Below are 18570 nucleotides of genomic sequence, written 5' to 3'. Positions count from 1 at the left end.
GCTTTGTGGTACCAATCGGATTTGATGAGCTGATTATCGTTGATGATTAGTACGTCTAGAAAACTGATTTGGCCGTTGATTTCAGGTTCAAAGGTGAATTGTAATAAATGTAAATCCAAAAATTTGGTGATTTCAAAAAATTAAAGACGGAGCCAGGAATCGAACCTTGCGTCTAGAGATGCTTGGCCGGAGCCTTACTCCACTAGACCACCTAGCCGCCCTGACTCTGTTGTCATTAATTGCAAGCCATCTGGTGGATTAAGGCTCCGGCTAAGCATCTCTAGACGCCAGATTCGATTCCTGGCTCCGTCGTTAATTTTTCGAAATCACCAAATTTTCGAATTTACATTCTCTCAACAATATTCTTCTCGTTAATAATGATATGCACATCCGGATATTATTCAATAGCCGGCTTTGCCTGTCTTTTGTGGCTTCCCATCAGAAGCAAGAATTTTAGATGTAAACATTTCACCTACACACTATATTTTTACTTGTGCTTGAAGAGATGAAATTCTCAATACGTAAATTGTAATCTAAGGTGAAAGCTGTTGAAAACTTCAAGAAGAGTTTCAATTATATCAAGAATTATATCTTAGCTCAACTACCTGTTGCGATGTCACCAAAATTCTTTGACACCTAATTGATCAAACTTGAAGCGCTCTTTACCGGCCACGAAGCGTCGAATATGAACAAGTTAGCTAAGCTCATAAACTCTGAACGGTATCACCCTGTTAATTCGGTTTCTAGCCTAGACAATAAATGGCTTGTTAACTTAAGTAACGTTTCTATACCGGACAATGTGGCGGATGTTCTTAAACTGCAACCCAAACATGATACCACCTTCAAACCTAAAGAGATTCCAATTTTTGACCTCGTCTCGGTTTTCGAGTCCAACATCTCTCACATTTTACAGAATCTCAGAAACCAGGCCAGGCTAGAATTTACTAACACATTAAAAAAGTTTAAAAACATCCGTACTCGTTCTATGAATCACGATGCCGCTTTGCAGTAAAAAATCAAAGAAACGTCATTTTTCCGTAAAGATAACAACGATTTAATGTTTTCAAGATCGGATAAAGGCAATACTACCGTCGTCCTTACCAATCAAATGTATTTGGAAAAACTGCTCCTCCAGCTTCTCAAAATTGACGCTTGTAACATTGTCAAATTCGACTTTAATTGTACCTTGCAACTAGATGTCAAAAAATTAACGACAAACTGGGTTTGATCTGAACATATTTCCAAAAATCTCAAACGTTATATCGCCAAATCGGACAGTATTCTGCCACAAGCCTATGAGTTGCCCAAAATCCATAAACTTGATGTACCTACCGCAAAGAATTATCGTCTCTTTCACGAATAGTCCAACGTTTAACCTTGCTAGAACTCTTAGTCAATGGATTGGTAACAATATCGTCCCTCCTGTATCGCGTGTCCAAGACATCTTTACTCTGGGTGAAGGTATTAGTCAGTTCATCCTCCGGCCCAATTACATTCTTATCTGTCTCGATGTGGGCTCCTTGTTCACCAACGTACCTCAAGATCTCGCGATCAACGCTGTCAACAGTAGGTGGTCTCAACCAGCCAACAATGTCCCTGTTCCATTTAGTGAATTAATCAATGCGTCACATATTTGTTTCAGGCTACTATCTTCAAGTTACCAACTACGCTCAAAGTTATGGTTTATCTACGGGCTCGCCGCACTCTCTAATCTTGTCCGATTTTGTGATGGATGACTTGGAACAATTCTGTTTAAAAGAAAACTGAGTTTCGCTTTTCCATTTTATTTCAGATATGTGGATGATATCATTACGGCTGCCCCCATTAACAAAATTGAAACTCTTCTTTAAGTTTTTAAAAGTTTTCACCCTGAGTTAAAATTTACCTTCGAACCTGAAATCAACGGCCAAATCAGTTTTTTAGACGTACTAATCATCCACGATAAACAGCTCATCAAAACCGATTGGTACCGCAAAGCTACTTTGTCACAAAGGTATTTAAATTATCGGTCGCACTCGCTGTTTACTCACACGAACGATGCAATACAGTATCGATGTATGTGATTTAAGTATCAATTACTCAAAATTTATCAGATTTAAAAATATTTCGAATAAGACTATGAATTATCAAAATATCTCTTCTGATATTAAGACTACACACAGAAATTTACCAAATCGATTAATTTTTACCAATTCAATCGAGTTGTGTCCGATTATTTTGTTGAAATCGATTAATCGATACATCGATCAGTCTCAGATAAGTGGCCATCACTAGCATTGATCTCAACAATTTCAACATTACTTGCCACTCCAGACCCACATTGAATCCACGAGGATATAACTAGGAATTTGAATGACACCATATTTTTTTGAGTTGAATTAATTGAATTTATTCATGTAATTCGACTTCATTTTTCTATTCCAAATAATAAATATTATTTTTCCTTAAATTCAGATAGATTTATTGGATTGAAATTGCTTCATTTGAATTCAGATATTTGGGAATTTTCTTCTTCTTGATTTGGAATTACTTTTTCATTTGAATTTAATTATTTTTCTCTCTAAACATAAAATATTGGCACGAATATAAAGTAATTCAAAGTAACTTGACTTGTTACAACTCTTCCTAATTCAGTTATATCTCAAATAATTCTCATGATTTCAGTTATCAATTTTAGTGATTCAGTGAATTCTCATTTATTCAGTTATTTTGTGTTAACTCGGGTGAATCGTAATTGATTTACAAACCTATTGACACGTCAATTCAGCGAGTTATTTTTCCCTCGCATTATTGAAAAATCGGATGTCAATGATGAATTTAAAACTAGTGGAAAAATTATGTTGCAAAGACACAAAAAATGTTCGGAAAGCATAATTCTGAAGATCTCAAGCCAGATTAATTGAATGAGTAATTATGAACCCTAACGGCATATTAATCATCTAAAATCTCTAGTTTTATGCATACATCGATGATTGGATGTGTTTCTAACATTGAATCTTAAATCCGCTGATTTATTTAGAGATTTATTTTCATTTTCACTCGTAGATGTGTGTTTCGTAGTATTGTGTAGCTGGGCATTCGCTTATATTTCACATACACGAGTGTGCGTCCGTGGGTGTGCGGCCGGCAGCGTGTGCCGCGGCAACAATACCGAGGTCAGCGCTCGAGAAGGGGTCCAACAGGGAGAGAGGGGAGGTGCCGATATTTAATTCGTAAACGAATAATAATAATTCACCCAGACGAACAAAACAGCAATTTCCGTGGCGGCAAATCCAGATAAAATGGTGCACTCTGATTGGCCTAACGCTATCGTTTATAATTCAAAAACTATGCGTCGGACGAGCTTCCGGCAAAGAAATTCTCGGTTGGGTTTGAGTCAGGTATCACGCTGGCTGGTCCGTGTCCCCCAATTTAGATACATCCTGTATACCAGCCAACCACACTCTTCCCCTATGATAAATTCTCGCGCGTGAAAGTTTACGGGTCATTATCAACATTCCCAGCCAATTTAATTGCGGTGTCGCCATCTGGTCAACTAGCACAAAAGAATGTATTCAAAGTATACCGAAAATATTATTTCTGAAACGGTATATTCCGCCGACCATTTTGCTATACCCACCCGTCATCCTGCATCGTCATCCTGCTTTGCAATCCTGTCCGCCATGTTGTTGTTCACATACGTCAGACTGGGCTGGGTTAGGTGAGATTAAGTTAGCAACCTCCTCCTATATCATGTCAACCATCTTGCCCCGCCATCTTGTTGTTTATATTGGTCGGGTTAGGTTAGGTTAGGTTGAGTTAGGTTAGGTCGGTACCCCTACGTCGGTTGTCGCCTTGTCGTGGTGTAGGCGCTTGGCGGTCGCAATGAATCCAGAGGACCCAATGACTAAGGCTTTAAAGTCCCTAGGCAAAGGCGAGACCGGACAAGCGACTATCACTAAGCACAACCGACCCAGCCTCTCGAGATTGGGTGTGGGAATGGTGAGGAATGAATGGGAAGCGAATGAATGGGATGTGGTCGAGACCCCTGAGGATATTCCCCCGAGACTAGCCAAGGCCGAACCAGTAATCCGCCGACCAGGGCTGTAAAAAATGTCTGTACCTTTCCTGTGGGTTTCTAAGAATCCGCAGGTTTAAAGTGGGAAAACCGCTACTTGCAGCTGGCTGGAGCCAATCGGAGGGTTGAATCTTGGATCTCGGGCGCATGTATGGAGGATTACCTGGTCAGTATTTCCTCATACCCGAAGCTGGTAGGGTATTTCCGACAAGGTCCCACCCGAATGGGGGCCTACCCTGGCTCGGATTGACAGGGAAATCCCCCGAACGGAAGACCCTAAAGAGGTAAGGGGGGTTGGGGGGATCGCATGGCTAGGGTTGACCACCCGACAAGCTGAAAGCAGCTTCCGTGCGAGTATGGGGTTAGGGTTTTTTCCGGTGGGGATAGATGCTGCACCGCGGTGCAGCTGCCATGATGGCCAAACCGTCGTTAGACATAAATCACTTAAATATGGCTCAAACAAACCAAACAAACCAAACAAACAGAAGCAATAGTAATGACGAGATGGATTTCGAAGTGTTCGAGGTGGACCCCTTCGCGAGAAGGACCAGCCTCCGAAGGTCACCACTACCGCCCAAGCGGATCACCAGTGTGGAGGCCCAGACGAGGGAGCCTGCGCCAATCCAGACGCCGCTAGTTCTCGTCGACTTAAAGGCGCCAAGAAAGCAGGCGAAGGTGGACGCGTCCGGACCGAAGGGAGCGATCCCCAAGGCCATGGCCAAAGAGGGGGCAAGGACGATGAGTTGCCCCAGTGCCACCAGTAGCGTCGCGGAGGTAAGCGGGAGGGACTGCCTGAAGTCCCTGATTGCTCTCATCGAGGGCATGAAGGGCTTCGCCCTACCGCACAAAAATACCAACGTGACGCTAAAAGAGGACACGGCTAAGGCGGCTATAGTCGCTCACCAGGTCGAAAGGGCCTGGAGAAGGATGGAGGAGGAGCTGGAGGCGGCCAAGGCTCCACGCGTGACTGGGAACAAAGCGACCCAGACAACACGGGAACCACTACCACAACAACAACAGGCAGCCGGGATGATTCAGGAGGCAGCAACGACCAAAAGGAAGGAGATCTCTCCGACCGCGGGGGCGGTTGAAAAGCGACCCCGACCCGTGGAGATGGAAGAGGGGAAAATCGGAGGCTGGAGCGAAGTGGTGAAGAGAGGTGGCCCCAAGAGGATGGCCAAATCCGCTACCACGGCGCCCTCACCAAACCAGAAAACGTCAGCCGTGGCCCAACCAAAGAGTGGGCCCAGGAGGAAGCCGGTTCGTCCCGACGCGGTCCTCATAAAAGTAACAAGCGGCAGCAAGTACGCCGATGTTCTGAAGAAAGTTAAGGTGGGGGTGGACCCAGCCAAGGCTGGGGCCAACGTCACCGCGGAGAGGAGGACGATGGGGGGGGGGGAGGGGGCGACGTCCTCCTAGAGGTAAAGGGATCCAGTGGCGTCCAGACTTTGAGCGATGCGGTCAGGGGGGTTCCGGGGGAACAGACGAAGGTCTCGACCCTGGAGCCGTCCATGACCGTGGAGGTCAGGGACCTGGACGAGGTGACAACGGAGGAGGAAGTAAGGGCGGCCTTGTCGGACGCCCTGAAAGCTCCCCTGACGGCACCGATGAGAATGAGGGCAGGCTTCCGGGGGACGCAGATCACGCTATGCAAAATCCCAGAGCGGACTGCCCGGAAGCTGGTTGTCCTAGGAAGAATAAAGATAGGGTGGACCGTCTGCCGGATCCAGGAAAGGATCACGGTGGACAGGTGCCACCGATGCCACGGATATGGGCACCACGCTGCCCAGTGTCTCGGCATCGACAATTCGGATGCGTGCAGGAAATGCGGGGAGAGGGGCACAAGGAGAAGGAGTGTCCCAAGCCAGGTCCAAGGTGCACGCTATGTGCCGACAAAGGCGTAAGGGCGGACTGCTTCTCCGGGAGAGGCAGATGCAGCGCCTTCAGGGAGGAGCTCCAGAAGGCCAAGCTGCGGCGCAATAGACGGGCCACCACAAGAGTGCCAAACCACGGGAAAGTGGAGAGAACGGGAAGGGTGAGCGTAGAGCCGGCGATGCTCTCCCCCACCACAATGGGAGTGTCGTTCGGGCGGAGGCTCGAGTTCTCCACCACAGCATACCAGGGGTGAGAGGGAACGCCACCACGGGACCCGGGGGCGAACCTGGAGTAGTGATACTCCAGGTAAACCTTAACCGGAGCCGTGCGGCCCAGGACCTGCTGACCCAGACCGCTGCTGCTTAAACGGCCGGGATACTAATCGTCTCGGAACCCAGCGGCGCGGGAAAGCAGGGGAACTGGCTGGTGGTCCGGAGGGGGGACGCGGCAATAGCGGCGACGAACAACCTCCCGGGCACCCTCACGCTGGAGGAAAGAGGGGAGGGGTTCGTCTGGGCGAGAACGAGTGGCTTAACAATCTTTAGCTGCTATTTCTCACTCAACGTCACGTCGGGAGACTTTGAGGTCCAACTGGATAGCCTGGAGGCCAGCATCCGGACAACGAGAGGCAGGATCATCGTAGCTGGGAACTTCAACGCGAAGTCCCCGAGCTGGAAGTCCTCGAAGTTGGACGCGAGGGGCCAAGCCGTTGCCGAACTTCTGGCAAGGCTAGACCTCCTTCCGATCAACGTTGGCACAGAGCCAACCTGGTGCCGGGAGAGCACGGGATCAAGCTCAGTGATCGACATCACGACGGGGAGCCCGGAAGTCGTAGCCGAAGTACAGGGGTGGCGGGTCCTGGAGGACGAAACCCTCAGTGACCACCGCTACCTCTGTATGAGCTGGGCACTAGAGAAGAGGGAAGAACGAAAAGGGAAGTGGCCTGACCGGGGGTGGATGGTCAGGAAACTGAACAAAGAGGCCATGGCAAACTCCTTCTGCAAAGGTGACACGAGGGGGACTCCAGAGGGGACTGACGCAGCCAGGTTGATGAGAAGGATCACCAGAAACAAACCGGCCAGAGGCAGAGCAACGTCGCACTAGTGGTCCGAGGAGATTGCGCAACTGCGCAGGGACTGCCTCCGGAGCAGGAGGAAGGTGCAGAGAGAGAGAGCGAGGGGGAAAGAGCCAGGCGCGAGCCTTGAAATCTTCCAAGCGGCAAAAAAAAGGCTGCGGGGGGAGATCAAGGCGAGCAAGGAAAGGTGCTGGGAAGAACTGCTCCGCACGATAGAGGAGGACCCGTGGGGGCTTCCCTACAAACTGATCACGAAGAAGCTCGGAGGCACGAAGCAACCGGACGACCCCGAGAAGATCGAAAGAGTCCTGAACGAGCTTTTTCCCGTGCATAGGACCATGCCAGCACCAAGAGAATCAGGACAGACCGAGCCGCCGGCCCCCTTCACAGAGGCGGAGCTCAAGGAGGCAGCCAAGAAACTAGCTGGTGCAAAGGCCCCAGGACCAGATGGAGTTCCAAACGAGGCTTTGGCAGTGGCAGTGAAAAGTGACCCGGAGGCGTTCCTGAAAGCCTTCAACGAATGCCTCCGGACGCGCCGCTTCCACGACGAGTGGAAACGCCAGAGACTTGTCCTACTGCCGAAGGGACCCCCGGAGGAAGGAGGAACCCAGAATTACAGGCCCGTCAGCCTCATAGATACCACGGGGAAACTGCTGGAAAGGATGGTGCACGCGAGACTGGTGGAAGCCGTAGAAGAAGCGGGTGGTCTAGCCTGCAGACAGTACGGGTTCAGAAGGGGCAGGTCTACGATACAGGCCATACAAGACGGGGAGAGCATTACCAGAGAGGCGAATGCGAGGAGAGGGCGACACGCTACCCCCTGCTTGCTGGCGCTTTTGGACGTCAAAAACGCCTTCAACGCGGTGGGGCATAGCGCAATACTCGAGGCAATGGAGAGGAAAACCAGCATGCCGAAGTACTTCCTGGGCATGGTCGCGAGCTACCTGAAAAACAGGCGGCTCATGTACTATACCAGTGAGGGAATGAAAACAAGCTTGGTAACGGCGGGAGTCCAACAGGGATCGGTCCTTGGACCGCTCCTGTGGAACTTAGCCTACGACGACCTGCTCCGGATGGAGATGCCAGAGGGAGTGAGCACCATCGGGTTTGCGGACGACATCGCGCTCCTGGTGACGGTAAGGACAGCGGAGCTACTCGAGGCAACGGCAGGGGAGGCCATCAACCGAGTGTGGGACTAGCTGTACGAGAAAGGGCTGGAGCTGGCCGAAAAAAAGACAGAAGTGGTGGTCCTGACTAGGAGGCATAAACTCTTAGTCAACCCCATAATGGTCAAGGGGCACAAGGTGAGACCCACGAAGAGCGCGAAATATCTAGGCGTCACAACCGACGCCAAAATGAATTTCGCGGAGCACGTGACGACGGCCGCGGACAAGGCCATGAGGACGGCGACGGCTCTTGGCAGACACTGAGAGTGATCTCGGCGTACCGTACCGCATCCACAGCACCGGTCATGGTATTGGCGGGGTTGATCCCGCTACACCTCATGGCGGAAGAGCGCAGGCGAATTGCCGCCGCGGCGACGGGGAGAGGCCTCCGCAGCAAGGCAGCCAAGGCCAGGCTGCGACGAGAAGAGAGAGAGACGACCATCCGGAGCTGGGACGAGGAGTGAACCAGCGGTGAGAAAGGCGCATGGACCAGGGCGGCCATACCGTCCGTCGTGCCCTAGGTGGAGCGGAGGTTCGGCCAAATGAGCTTCCACCTCACCCAGGGGCTCACCGGGCACGGTTGTTTCGGTGAGTACCTTCACCGTATAGGCAAGGAGGCGACACCGAGGTGCCACCACTGCGACGAGCCCAAGGACGACGTGGACCACACCTGGTTCCGCTGCCCGGCATGGAAAGACCGGAGGGATGAGATTGAAGGTGTCACCGGGAAAGTCGAAGGCATCGCCAAGCTCGTCAAGGCGATGCTGGAGGCTCCAAAGAAATGGGAAGCGGCGCAGCGGTACGCGGAAGGGGTTCTGCGCGCAAAGGAAGAGGCAGAGAGGGTGCGACAGGGGCAACCGTCCAGACAACAGCCCGCACCAGCGACGATTCGGCCTGCTAGCAGACCAGTGGACAGGCTGAAAGGGGGGGTGGCCGGGTGCGCATGTGATTTATCATACACACACTCGGTTTGCTTCCTTAGAGGAGGTCATCTGCACGACCGGAAGGACGAGATGAGACTAGCGAGTGGGGGCATCGAAGAAACCATGAGAAGGGTGGAGAACCTGGCGACCGAACACGCAGCCAGGCTGATCCGAGGAGGGAAACCCCGCCCCCCGGCTACGAGGACAGCGGAGGAGGGAGCGATGGTCCGGATGACCTACGATGATGTGAATTACCTAGGTAACAACCGGGCCATCCTCTACCTCAAGAGACGGTGGGGGGGGACCCAGAAATTGGTCAACTCGACCAGCTCACTGGGGTTGCAACCCCCCGGGCGAGACGCGGTAGTGCTGGACGAAACTGTGTTCACCGCCAACTGTCAATGCGGCAGCTCGGCGGAACACGAACGCATGTTCCCCCACTACCGCACCACAGTCAAGAACGGGGCTACCAAGTCGAACTGGAGGATGACGGTGGAGGCGGCAAGAACCGGCGTGGCGGTGCGAAGAGGATACCACATCCGCACCGCGCAAAACATGCTAGTGCGGAGCGGAAACGGTGAGGTGAAAGGTGACGCGAGGAGGGGGTGTACAAGACAAGGTGCGCGAAGACACCCCCCCATGAACAGGTGAACAAGTGAAAGTGAACATAACGTAGATTAGATTAATAGGAATAGGAAACTAGGCTGATTAATGAACCGATTAAACAACAACAGCCAGTAAGATAGGAGTGCATACGAACCAGCGTACGAACATCAGTCGGTACGCTAGCGTATACTTTAGAATGAGTAAATGGGCTAATGAATGATTGAACGAACTAATTAACAATAGCCGATAAAGACTAAGTAGTTATCAATTAACTAATAATAATATTAGGCAGTGATACGGCGCGCGGCAGCCAGGCCAAACAGGTCGATGCCACGCCACGAGAGGAAGCGAGAGGTCAGAAAAACAGGCCGGTCACAGGGACGGGGTGAAGTAATGCGAAAGCGATTCCGCCCCGTCCTGGGTGATGAGCGGCGGAGGGGTTTAAGTCAGTAGGAATCCGGCATTATCCGATGACATCCATTCGAACAACCGGATGTCTTTTGAAGATTTCCCCTTCGCCGCTGAAGATAAAAAAAAAAAAAAGGTCGGTAACACATCGACTACATGCCCCGTCATCTTGTCCAACATCTTGCAGGCTAGTCAGCCATCTTGCATGTCAGTCAGCCATCTTGCATGTCAGTCAGCCATCTTGCATGTCAGCTTGGGCCGGTAACAAACCGACTACAGGCGAGGCGCGTCCTGCAGCACCATATGAGGTCGGTAAGTCAGTTTGAGCCAGAACCCCTCTTATATAACTACTTGTGGCGCTCGATTATTCGTGAAACGTTCATGAATACCGATTTGTAATCATGTTGCCGGTGGAATATAAATTTGCAGCAAACGCTAAGAACATTACGAAAAATGTAATTGCCGTTCTGAGGAAGTGAATAATGTAACTCAGCATTTATGTGGACTGCACTAGATTAATACCATTGTGATTGAATCTTTTTCATTACACCACAATATTTCTTTTTTTGAATGCAACAGATTACTAACGCAGATGAAATTGAGATTTATCTATCATGCGTTCACTTGTTCGTACAAAATAATCTCTATATCTATAAAATGTGAAGAGGTGACCCGCGATATTTCAAGACATACGAAGTTTTTTTTTAATTCTCTATCTGCCAACCACATGTTATCAGGATAGAGGAAAATTTATATCTTAAACTGAAAGTGATTCAAAATTTCCAGACGGTCGTTATTTCCAGATGGTAGTGATTTTTCCATGGCAGCATTTTACTACTTGTTCAGTACCTTATAGAACCATGCACGGGTAAACAAAAGTATTGTTTTGATGGTTGAACGAAATTGATGAGAATACAGAGCTTACATTGTGGGTGCAGAAATGCATCGGGTGTGGAGCGTATTTTTTGTTGATTCTAACCGTTACATGTGTGAAAATGGAATTCAAACTTGTAAAGTTATATCAGTTGTCGAAATGTGCTGCGTGAAGCACAAAACAATGAAGCGCGTAGCGCAGAGTTCCTTGAAAGAGAGCAGCGTGTTGGGGTCGATACGTGAAACCTTTAGTATAATATAACATACGCCATTTACAATACCTTGCCATTAACATCAGTCTTTTGAAATATTCGCCCACTCTTACTCTTAACTCATCTGTCTGATTTCACACCAACGGGCTCCGCAGTTTACATTTCTCTTCGATGGGCATTTAAGAGACGCTATTTCATAATATTCCATTGCATTAAATAATTGTCATTGATGAGTGCTGTAAGTTAATTTCGACAAACGATAGTTTGCACGAAATACTGACTTTTATGCATCGTGTCTTGTTTTAGGATTCACTTCTAAATCTGAGAGTTACTCAAGTCCATAGAGGTGCTGTTTTGATTAAATTGAGAATTTTTATACAATTTGATACATGTCTATTAAGGTCCAGAGAAGGTTGAAAAGCGTGATGATCTGCTTATACATATAGTCAATTCGACACCGTCATATATCTGAAACAATTTTAGAGTTCAGAAAAATATTAGAGCATACATTAATAACAATATATTCACTTTGTGATACTTTGTAATGCAAATCTAGTACTTCAAATGAAGCTGAGGGGAGCAGCTAAAGTTAGTAGTCAAACGTGTTTGACTTTTTTGAAAGAAAATAATGCAGTTCAGTTTTATCGTCATGATGACGTAAAATTGTTGGGAGTTCTAGTTATTTCACCACATTTTGATTTTCATACTTCACTACATTATTGGAATGAACATTAGAATCTTAAATGTTGATTCATGTTGCTAACTACAGCCTTGTGTACTGCAACAGTCGAAGCAGATAGACATGCTTGACAGATATGATTACAAAATACTGCACTATCCGCACAGAAATTCACAAGTTCTCAGTGGAGCATTCACCATATTTCATGGGGGTTTACCTTTTTCATTTAATGCATCTGGTTAATTCACATCCTTATTTTCCCTGTCCTTAAGAATGAGCACAATTTCTGTCACGAACGTAATAGTAAGAACAACAGAAGTATCTGTAAAAAACAGACGGTACAACAATCACATATAACACAAAAACATTCAATTAGTCATGCATTTGTACTACAATTATATGTTTATGAAGTCTATAATTTGTTTCATATGGTAACAGGTGCTTTATCACTAATAGTATTGTGGTCGGCGCATAACGCTTGTTGCTGGAAAGGCAATGGTGCTGATGGATAAGTAGATGAAGTTTATAATTGGCGAGTCAATAAAAGACGGTTCGAGACAATGAGTTATACATATAATGCCAATTTCCAAGTAGATGTCCTTCTGTGTTAGGACATAGTTATGCCGCAACGTAATGTTAGTGAGTACAACAGATAAACGGTCGGCTAAGAATGGACTAGGTGACTGCGAAACATAAAACAAAAAACAATCCGGGTTTTATTATGTATGTAGCTGAAACAAAGGAAATGATTTTAGCTTATTACACGAGGCTGAAGTTACTAATGCTATTGTAACAAAACATCAAGGAAAAAAAGTACTATTGCCCAATTTTAAAATGATTTGAAGGAGTTGGCTTTTCAAAGTGAAAGTATGTTTCGTTTATCATGGTTTACTAAATATTGTACATTCTCGAAGGTGCGAAGTGACGATTTTTCTCAAACATGTATCGTTACAGCAACGTTATTAACTTCATTCTCATCTTATTATTGTATTTGTACATATCACATGAGATTGGGTGATTCAGTCAATATGAAAATGTATAGCGTACCGTTGTTTTAAGTATTGACAAATGTATAGTAATCTTTTTGGTGAGTAGTTAGTGGTGCTGAACAACAGATAAATGAAGTATACATTTTAGTAGTCTGATGGCCATCGGTTTGTTCCAATAAGATATGCAAAATGTTGAGTTTTGTACAGCTGTCGGTTATCTTCTGTTTGGAATATCGTCTTGCCGAAGTTTAACATGTACAAGTTCCAATGAATTCGAGCGGAATAGGAATGGTCCAAATGACTGAAATAAATGAAGCAACAAACAAGGAAAAGGTTCCATTTTATCAATGATAAGTACTACACCGTGCGACACTGAATCAAAGTAATATATTGAACAAATACATAGTAAACTTACAAATTAATAAACAAACAAGTTATGCATTTGGTAGAAATGAAGAGGTTGAGGCTAAGCTATTCATATATTAAATGTTTTGTGTATAAATACAATCTAATGAGAATTATCGAATTACTATACCGTCTGATTTGAATGACGCATCGTAACTGTACTTCCAATAGCTTTGGTTAGCATTGTTCTATCTTATGATTCATGACGAGCGAACAATCTTCTTCTTGGCATTTGCGTAATAGCCATGTATGCATGTCACAAATGTTGCTGATTATATTCTGGTTGTTATTCAGGCTGTTTGTCGAATTTGTATCCGATTACAGAATATCTCATCTTTTCTTTGGTTCGATTCTGTGTTTACACCTACCTCAGACGATCCATTTTGTAAAATCACAAGAGCCCGTAATGCAGATGCCACTAATAATTCAGCTTCAGAGGGCTGGACTGGCTTTTCTTAGGAGTCAGTAGATAAATCGGAATCTCCACTGGACGTGTTAAGTGTTTATGTACACAAATCATACCTCTAAGAAATATCGAATTTTAAGGGAAAAATGTTGGCCTTCTAATTGTAAAGGTTAATAATAATAACAATCTGCTTGAAACCACAGTGGTCATTCTATTTCACTCTTAGTACACTCAATCACTGATGCACTCACTCACTTATTTTATAAGACCAATTGGTATGACTGATTTTCACGAAGATTCGAGCGGAATCGTGTCCAGATAGCACCTTGCTCTGGCGTAGAGAAGAGGAAGAAAAATAATTTCCATGTTCATCATCTTTGAGAGCTGATACTGCGGAAACCAGTTGACAGATTTCGATCAACCTTTCTCACTAAGGTTATATATCAGCCAGAATTACCAGCTCTGTAAGTCTCATTTAAAAAAATTCACGCGTTCCTAAGATATAACGGAATGCTTATACATGAGAAGATGGAAAGTAGTTCAGCCGGGTAAATAATTCTCGGCTAGCTTTCGCCTTTATAACTTGGCGGCGATTCGCTGCCGCGAATCTAGATATCCCGAATCATGAGTCGATAAACAGTGTTGTCGATAAATATGTACAATACGCTGCTATGGAAACTATTTTTCACAACAAAACGCAGATTTCCCATGCCCTGTGCAAGATTTAATACAAACTATAAATCCTTGTTACGAGTATTATGGATCGAGGTGATTTGGTTGACTAAAGTGAAATTCCAAAGCAAAGGACTTGGACGCGTCGATCTATGGAGCGCAGGACTTAAACGGCGAAAACTCCGGCGCAGACTACCTGGATGCGTCAATTCATGGAGTGCAGAATCACGTTAGGTTAGGCAATAATAATGACGCTACGTCCGTGCTCATGGGCGGCCATCTTTAGATCTCGCGCAGCCATTTTTATGCAGTTTTGTCAATTTTTCTTCCGATAATACTGTCATATTACACGTTCTGGTTTACTTTCAAATCAATACGAGGCAATATTTCGATGGCATTTACTACTTTGTTCAATTTAAAGTTCAATATGCATATCGGTTTGACACATAATGAGATCCCAACCAGCGTTCTGTGCCTCAAGATTTTAACAAGTTTTTCCGTTCCAGTACATGTTTGGATTCACTTTAAAATCAATTAGGAGCGATACTTCGATGGCAGTAACCCCTCTTTCAAATTGTAACCCCGTGCATATGGCCGTTTGTCATTTATTGAGGTCCCAAGCCTAGGGGCAGAGAAGAAAATTTTTCATTCTACATCAACTTTGGCTAACAATAACTCCGAAACTGCGGGACAGATTTGTATCCGATTCATAGAGCAAGGTCAGATGAACAAGATCTTCCGGTCCTGTAAGTTTTGTTAGAAAATATCCTCTGGTTACGGAGGTGTGATACTCTGATTCCCGACAGAAGTTGGGCCGCGTAAATGATTCTCGATTGGCGCTCGCCGGTTTACAGGTGCTTATTAGCGATTCGCTGCCGCGAGTCTTGATATGTTTCAAATCCAGCAGAGTTATATTTTTACGATATTCAAGTTATGTTTATTTGTTTATAATATGACATTACTTAATAATGACAATGTTTCACGATCAATCAAGACCATACAGGCAATGATCATTAAAAAGCTGTCGAAAAATTAAAGCAAATTCAGAAATCATCAAGCAGTCAGTATATATATTCGAATCGAAAAATGCAAAACTCACCTAAGAACGCTGTCGGTGAAATAATGCCCGTTCGTTTGGCTACCACAATTGCGATTCCTGTCTCCATGTAGGGTACTGTAAAATCAACCACTGCCTCCCGCTCAGAATTTATCATCAAAGAAGTCATTACCATGTCAGTTCTTCGGTTAACCAGATCAGCAATTAGTCCATTCCACTTGCCATTCTGAAAAACAAATGTATAATGTATTGTTACAAAACTATCTTCCCACTCTGTGTATTCGAACAAACACTATTGTTGTAAAAAGAGTGACTGCGGTATTCATGAACGTCGGTTATACGTATAACCGGCGTAGTACATAACGGCCCGTTATAATCTATTGTTTATATTGTTGTTATCTTACGAAACGAATAACTAGTGTAATAGCTATAACGGCTCTATAATTTGACAGTTTACTATTTTTGCCGTCTAGTATTTATTGAACAAATGATGCGCTGCTGCAGCTCATTATCGGAGGAACGCGCACCACGATAGTTGCCTGCAATTACAAACATCAAGCGTTTATCATTAATTATTGATTGACGTGCAGTCGTATTACGGTGAAATTTCACTGCCATAATTGTGGTTCAAAACATTGTACAAATTCTGTGTGAGCGAATTCTTTCACGGACGACAATCTACGCTGGGCCCAAAATCACCAAAGGTAAGTTAACATGTTAATTGTACATGAAAAATTGTACGTATGGTGACCATCCACAAAATCATTTTTGAAAATCCCCCCTGAAAAGATTCTCCCGGACAAAATCCTCACCGCAGAAAGTCTTATATTCTCGTGCGAAGTAATTTAAGGACTTTGCCTACTCCCGGCGGAACTGCTGCTTGCAGACGTTCACGCGATGCAAGTTTTCTCCATCATTTACAAGGATATCGAACTTCTATTAGAAGCATTTTGAAGGCGAAGGAGCAATCTATGTCGTATATTTTTCCGAATCAAAATTTTCTTCTTCAGAGTCGTAAAAAACAGCACTGAAAGTGAGCAAAGTTCCCGTTGTATTAAAACAAGAACGAGGTTTTTTTTCACAATTCTACATAATACACGACACACATACATCCTTCACCTTTAATTTAGGACCAAGAGCAATAAAATCGAACTCAAGAGTTGCGAGAAAACTTGCACGAGCTTAAGCATGAAACAGCGGATTTTCGCCGCGAAAAGCGATTGCTCGCTAGCGCCATCTCTGGCTTGGTTCTTCGTGAAATAATATTAGTAAAGTATCTAAAACTCCTTGATAAGTGTTCATCAGTCATTCGCCATGACTAAGATGAGGAAAGTGTTACGGAAAAGTAAAAAAAAGGGCCAGGGTTAGAAAAATTTGGCGGCTTATTAGCGGAAGAGGTTCAGGTGAATAGAATGGCATCTAGTTTGCTTACATAGACTTGATTGTTTTCATTTTTAGACCGAATAACTAACATGCACGATTTATTAATTCAGAACACCGTATTTTCTTAACAATCTCTTCGAGTTATTATTCACCGTCCCTTTCTCAATGTGTGTTTTGTCAACCTATTCTTCCGAAAATCATTTTCCATCTTTCGTCCACTCACGATGACAAACTTACCGATGACTTTTACCGCACACTGATCTACCTGACTGACCATTTGATTGTGATATTTGACATCTACTTGCCAAGGTCAATGCACAATACACTAATGAATTGAAAACATGAAATGCTATCGAAGACATTGTTGCAGCGTAAAGTTACAATGCCAGCCACGTCCGGTATGCTACATTCACGTTTCGAAATGCCAATCATTCAGCTCCATGAAACCTGAGACTCGACTCCAGCACTGATTCAGCTTTATCAGTTTTGTGAATTGGGAAAAAAAATTCAATAAGCTATTGCTGTCCTTTTCAAACAGGAGTGATACTGTTTTATTCTCCAATAGTAATATATTTCTGCCTGAAATATCGTAAATTTGACTCGCAAGTGACGAATGGAAAAAAATTGATTATTCTTATGTATGATACAATTAAGAGAAAAAATAAAACATTTTCTATTGAGAAATATTACTATTATATTTCCCGCGATTACCTAGAAAATAGATTTTACGAAGCTGTAATAACGTACATTTTTCAACCATTTCTGAAGAAAAATTTGTGAATAGAAGTAAAACATTTATCTGAAACAACACCCACCTGGGGGTCAGGACTCAAATCAGACCGGCTCCAATATCTTGTACATACTTGTCAATCATTTACATTATATACGGTCAATGTAGAATTTCTGTGAGCCAAATGATCGATGAAGAATCGGTCGCGGAAGACACGCCAACCGAAGACACGATAACAGGTAATGTTATCGAGTTTGACGAGGTCAGATCTCCAACAGAATTCATCGAAGTCGATCTGTTTTGCTCGGAGGTAATACCCAACTCTCTGATTTCTATAACGGCAGCCCATAAGGAGACGACAATTATAGGTACAAGCACATCCGTAAGTGTTTCGCCCACAACCGACAGTAATGTGGTAGAAGACCATGAGTTGCAATTGGAAAGGATAGTGGATCAATCGAAGATCGAATCAAGTCCTCCATTCGAGTTGGCCGGCAGAAGAATAGTGGATATAAATCACTCCCTGAGCAGTATCAAAAAGCTAGCTTCTCACCCACCTTATGATTCATTTCAACCGTCACCTTCAAATGTAAATTTTGTAATAAGATCGAATCAATAGACTCAGAATACCGTAAATCGGATTCTTCATGTTTAAACTCAGCCATAGTATCAGGAATTGTGTCCAGAAGTGGTGATTTTTCTCAACTCAAAGAAATTAGCGCTGCTATAGATATGCCTTGCATGGCTAAGAAAACATGGAATAAATTTCACGAAATTGTCAGTGATGCCTATCATGATGTTTCTCGGGAAGAGATGATCAAGGCTGGGACGGAAGAGGCGAGATTGGCCCGTGAGGCAGACGATGTTGACGAAGACGGGTACCCTTGCGTAGCGGTTGTTGCGGATGGGTCTTGGGCCAAACGATCTTACCGTACAAAATATGATTCTCTTTCGGGTGTAGCAGTAATAGTAGGGTATAGGACGAAGAAAGTTTTGTTTATCGGGGTTCGAAACAAGTATTGTTCCATTTGTAATAGGTCGAAACAAGGGGAGT

General features: G+C 44.9%; 1 protein-coding gene across 1 annotated transcript in view; it reads right to left on the bottom strand.

Annotated features, from left to right (window-relative positions):
• LOC124178533 (glutamate receptor ionotropic, NMDA 2B) overlaps nucleotides 1–18570 on the bottom strand; it is a 2057245-nt gene that overhangs the window by 885733 nt on the left and 1152942 nt on the right. The window contains exon 10 of the mRNA XM_046561964.1: nucleotides 15446–15629. Within this exon, the coding sequence (XP_046417920.1) occupies nucleotides 15446–15629 (184 nt within the window). The remainder of the gene's footprint in view (nucleotides 1–15445; nucleotides 15630–18570) is intronic.

The sequence above is a fragment of the Neodiprion fabricii genome, chromosome 3, assembly GCF_021155785.1.
Source record: "Neodiprion fabricii isolate iyNeoFabr1 chromosome 3, iyNeoFabr1.1, whole genome shotgun sequence".
Lineage (NCBI taxonomy): Eukaryota > Metazoa > Arthropoda > Insecta > Hymenoptera > Diprionidae > Neodiprion > Neodiprion fabricii.
Note: the sequence above shows the minus strand (reverse complement) of the source record. Positions and strands in the feature narration are given on the sequence as shown.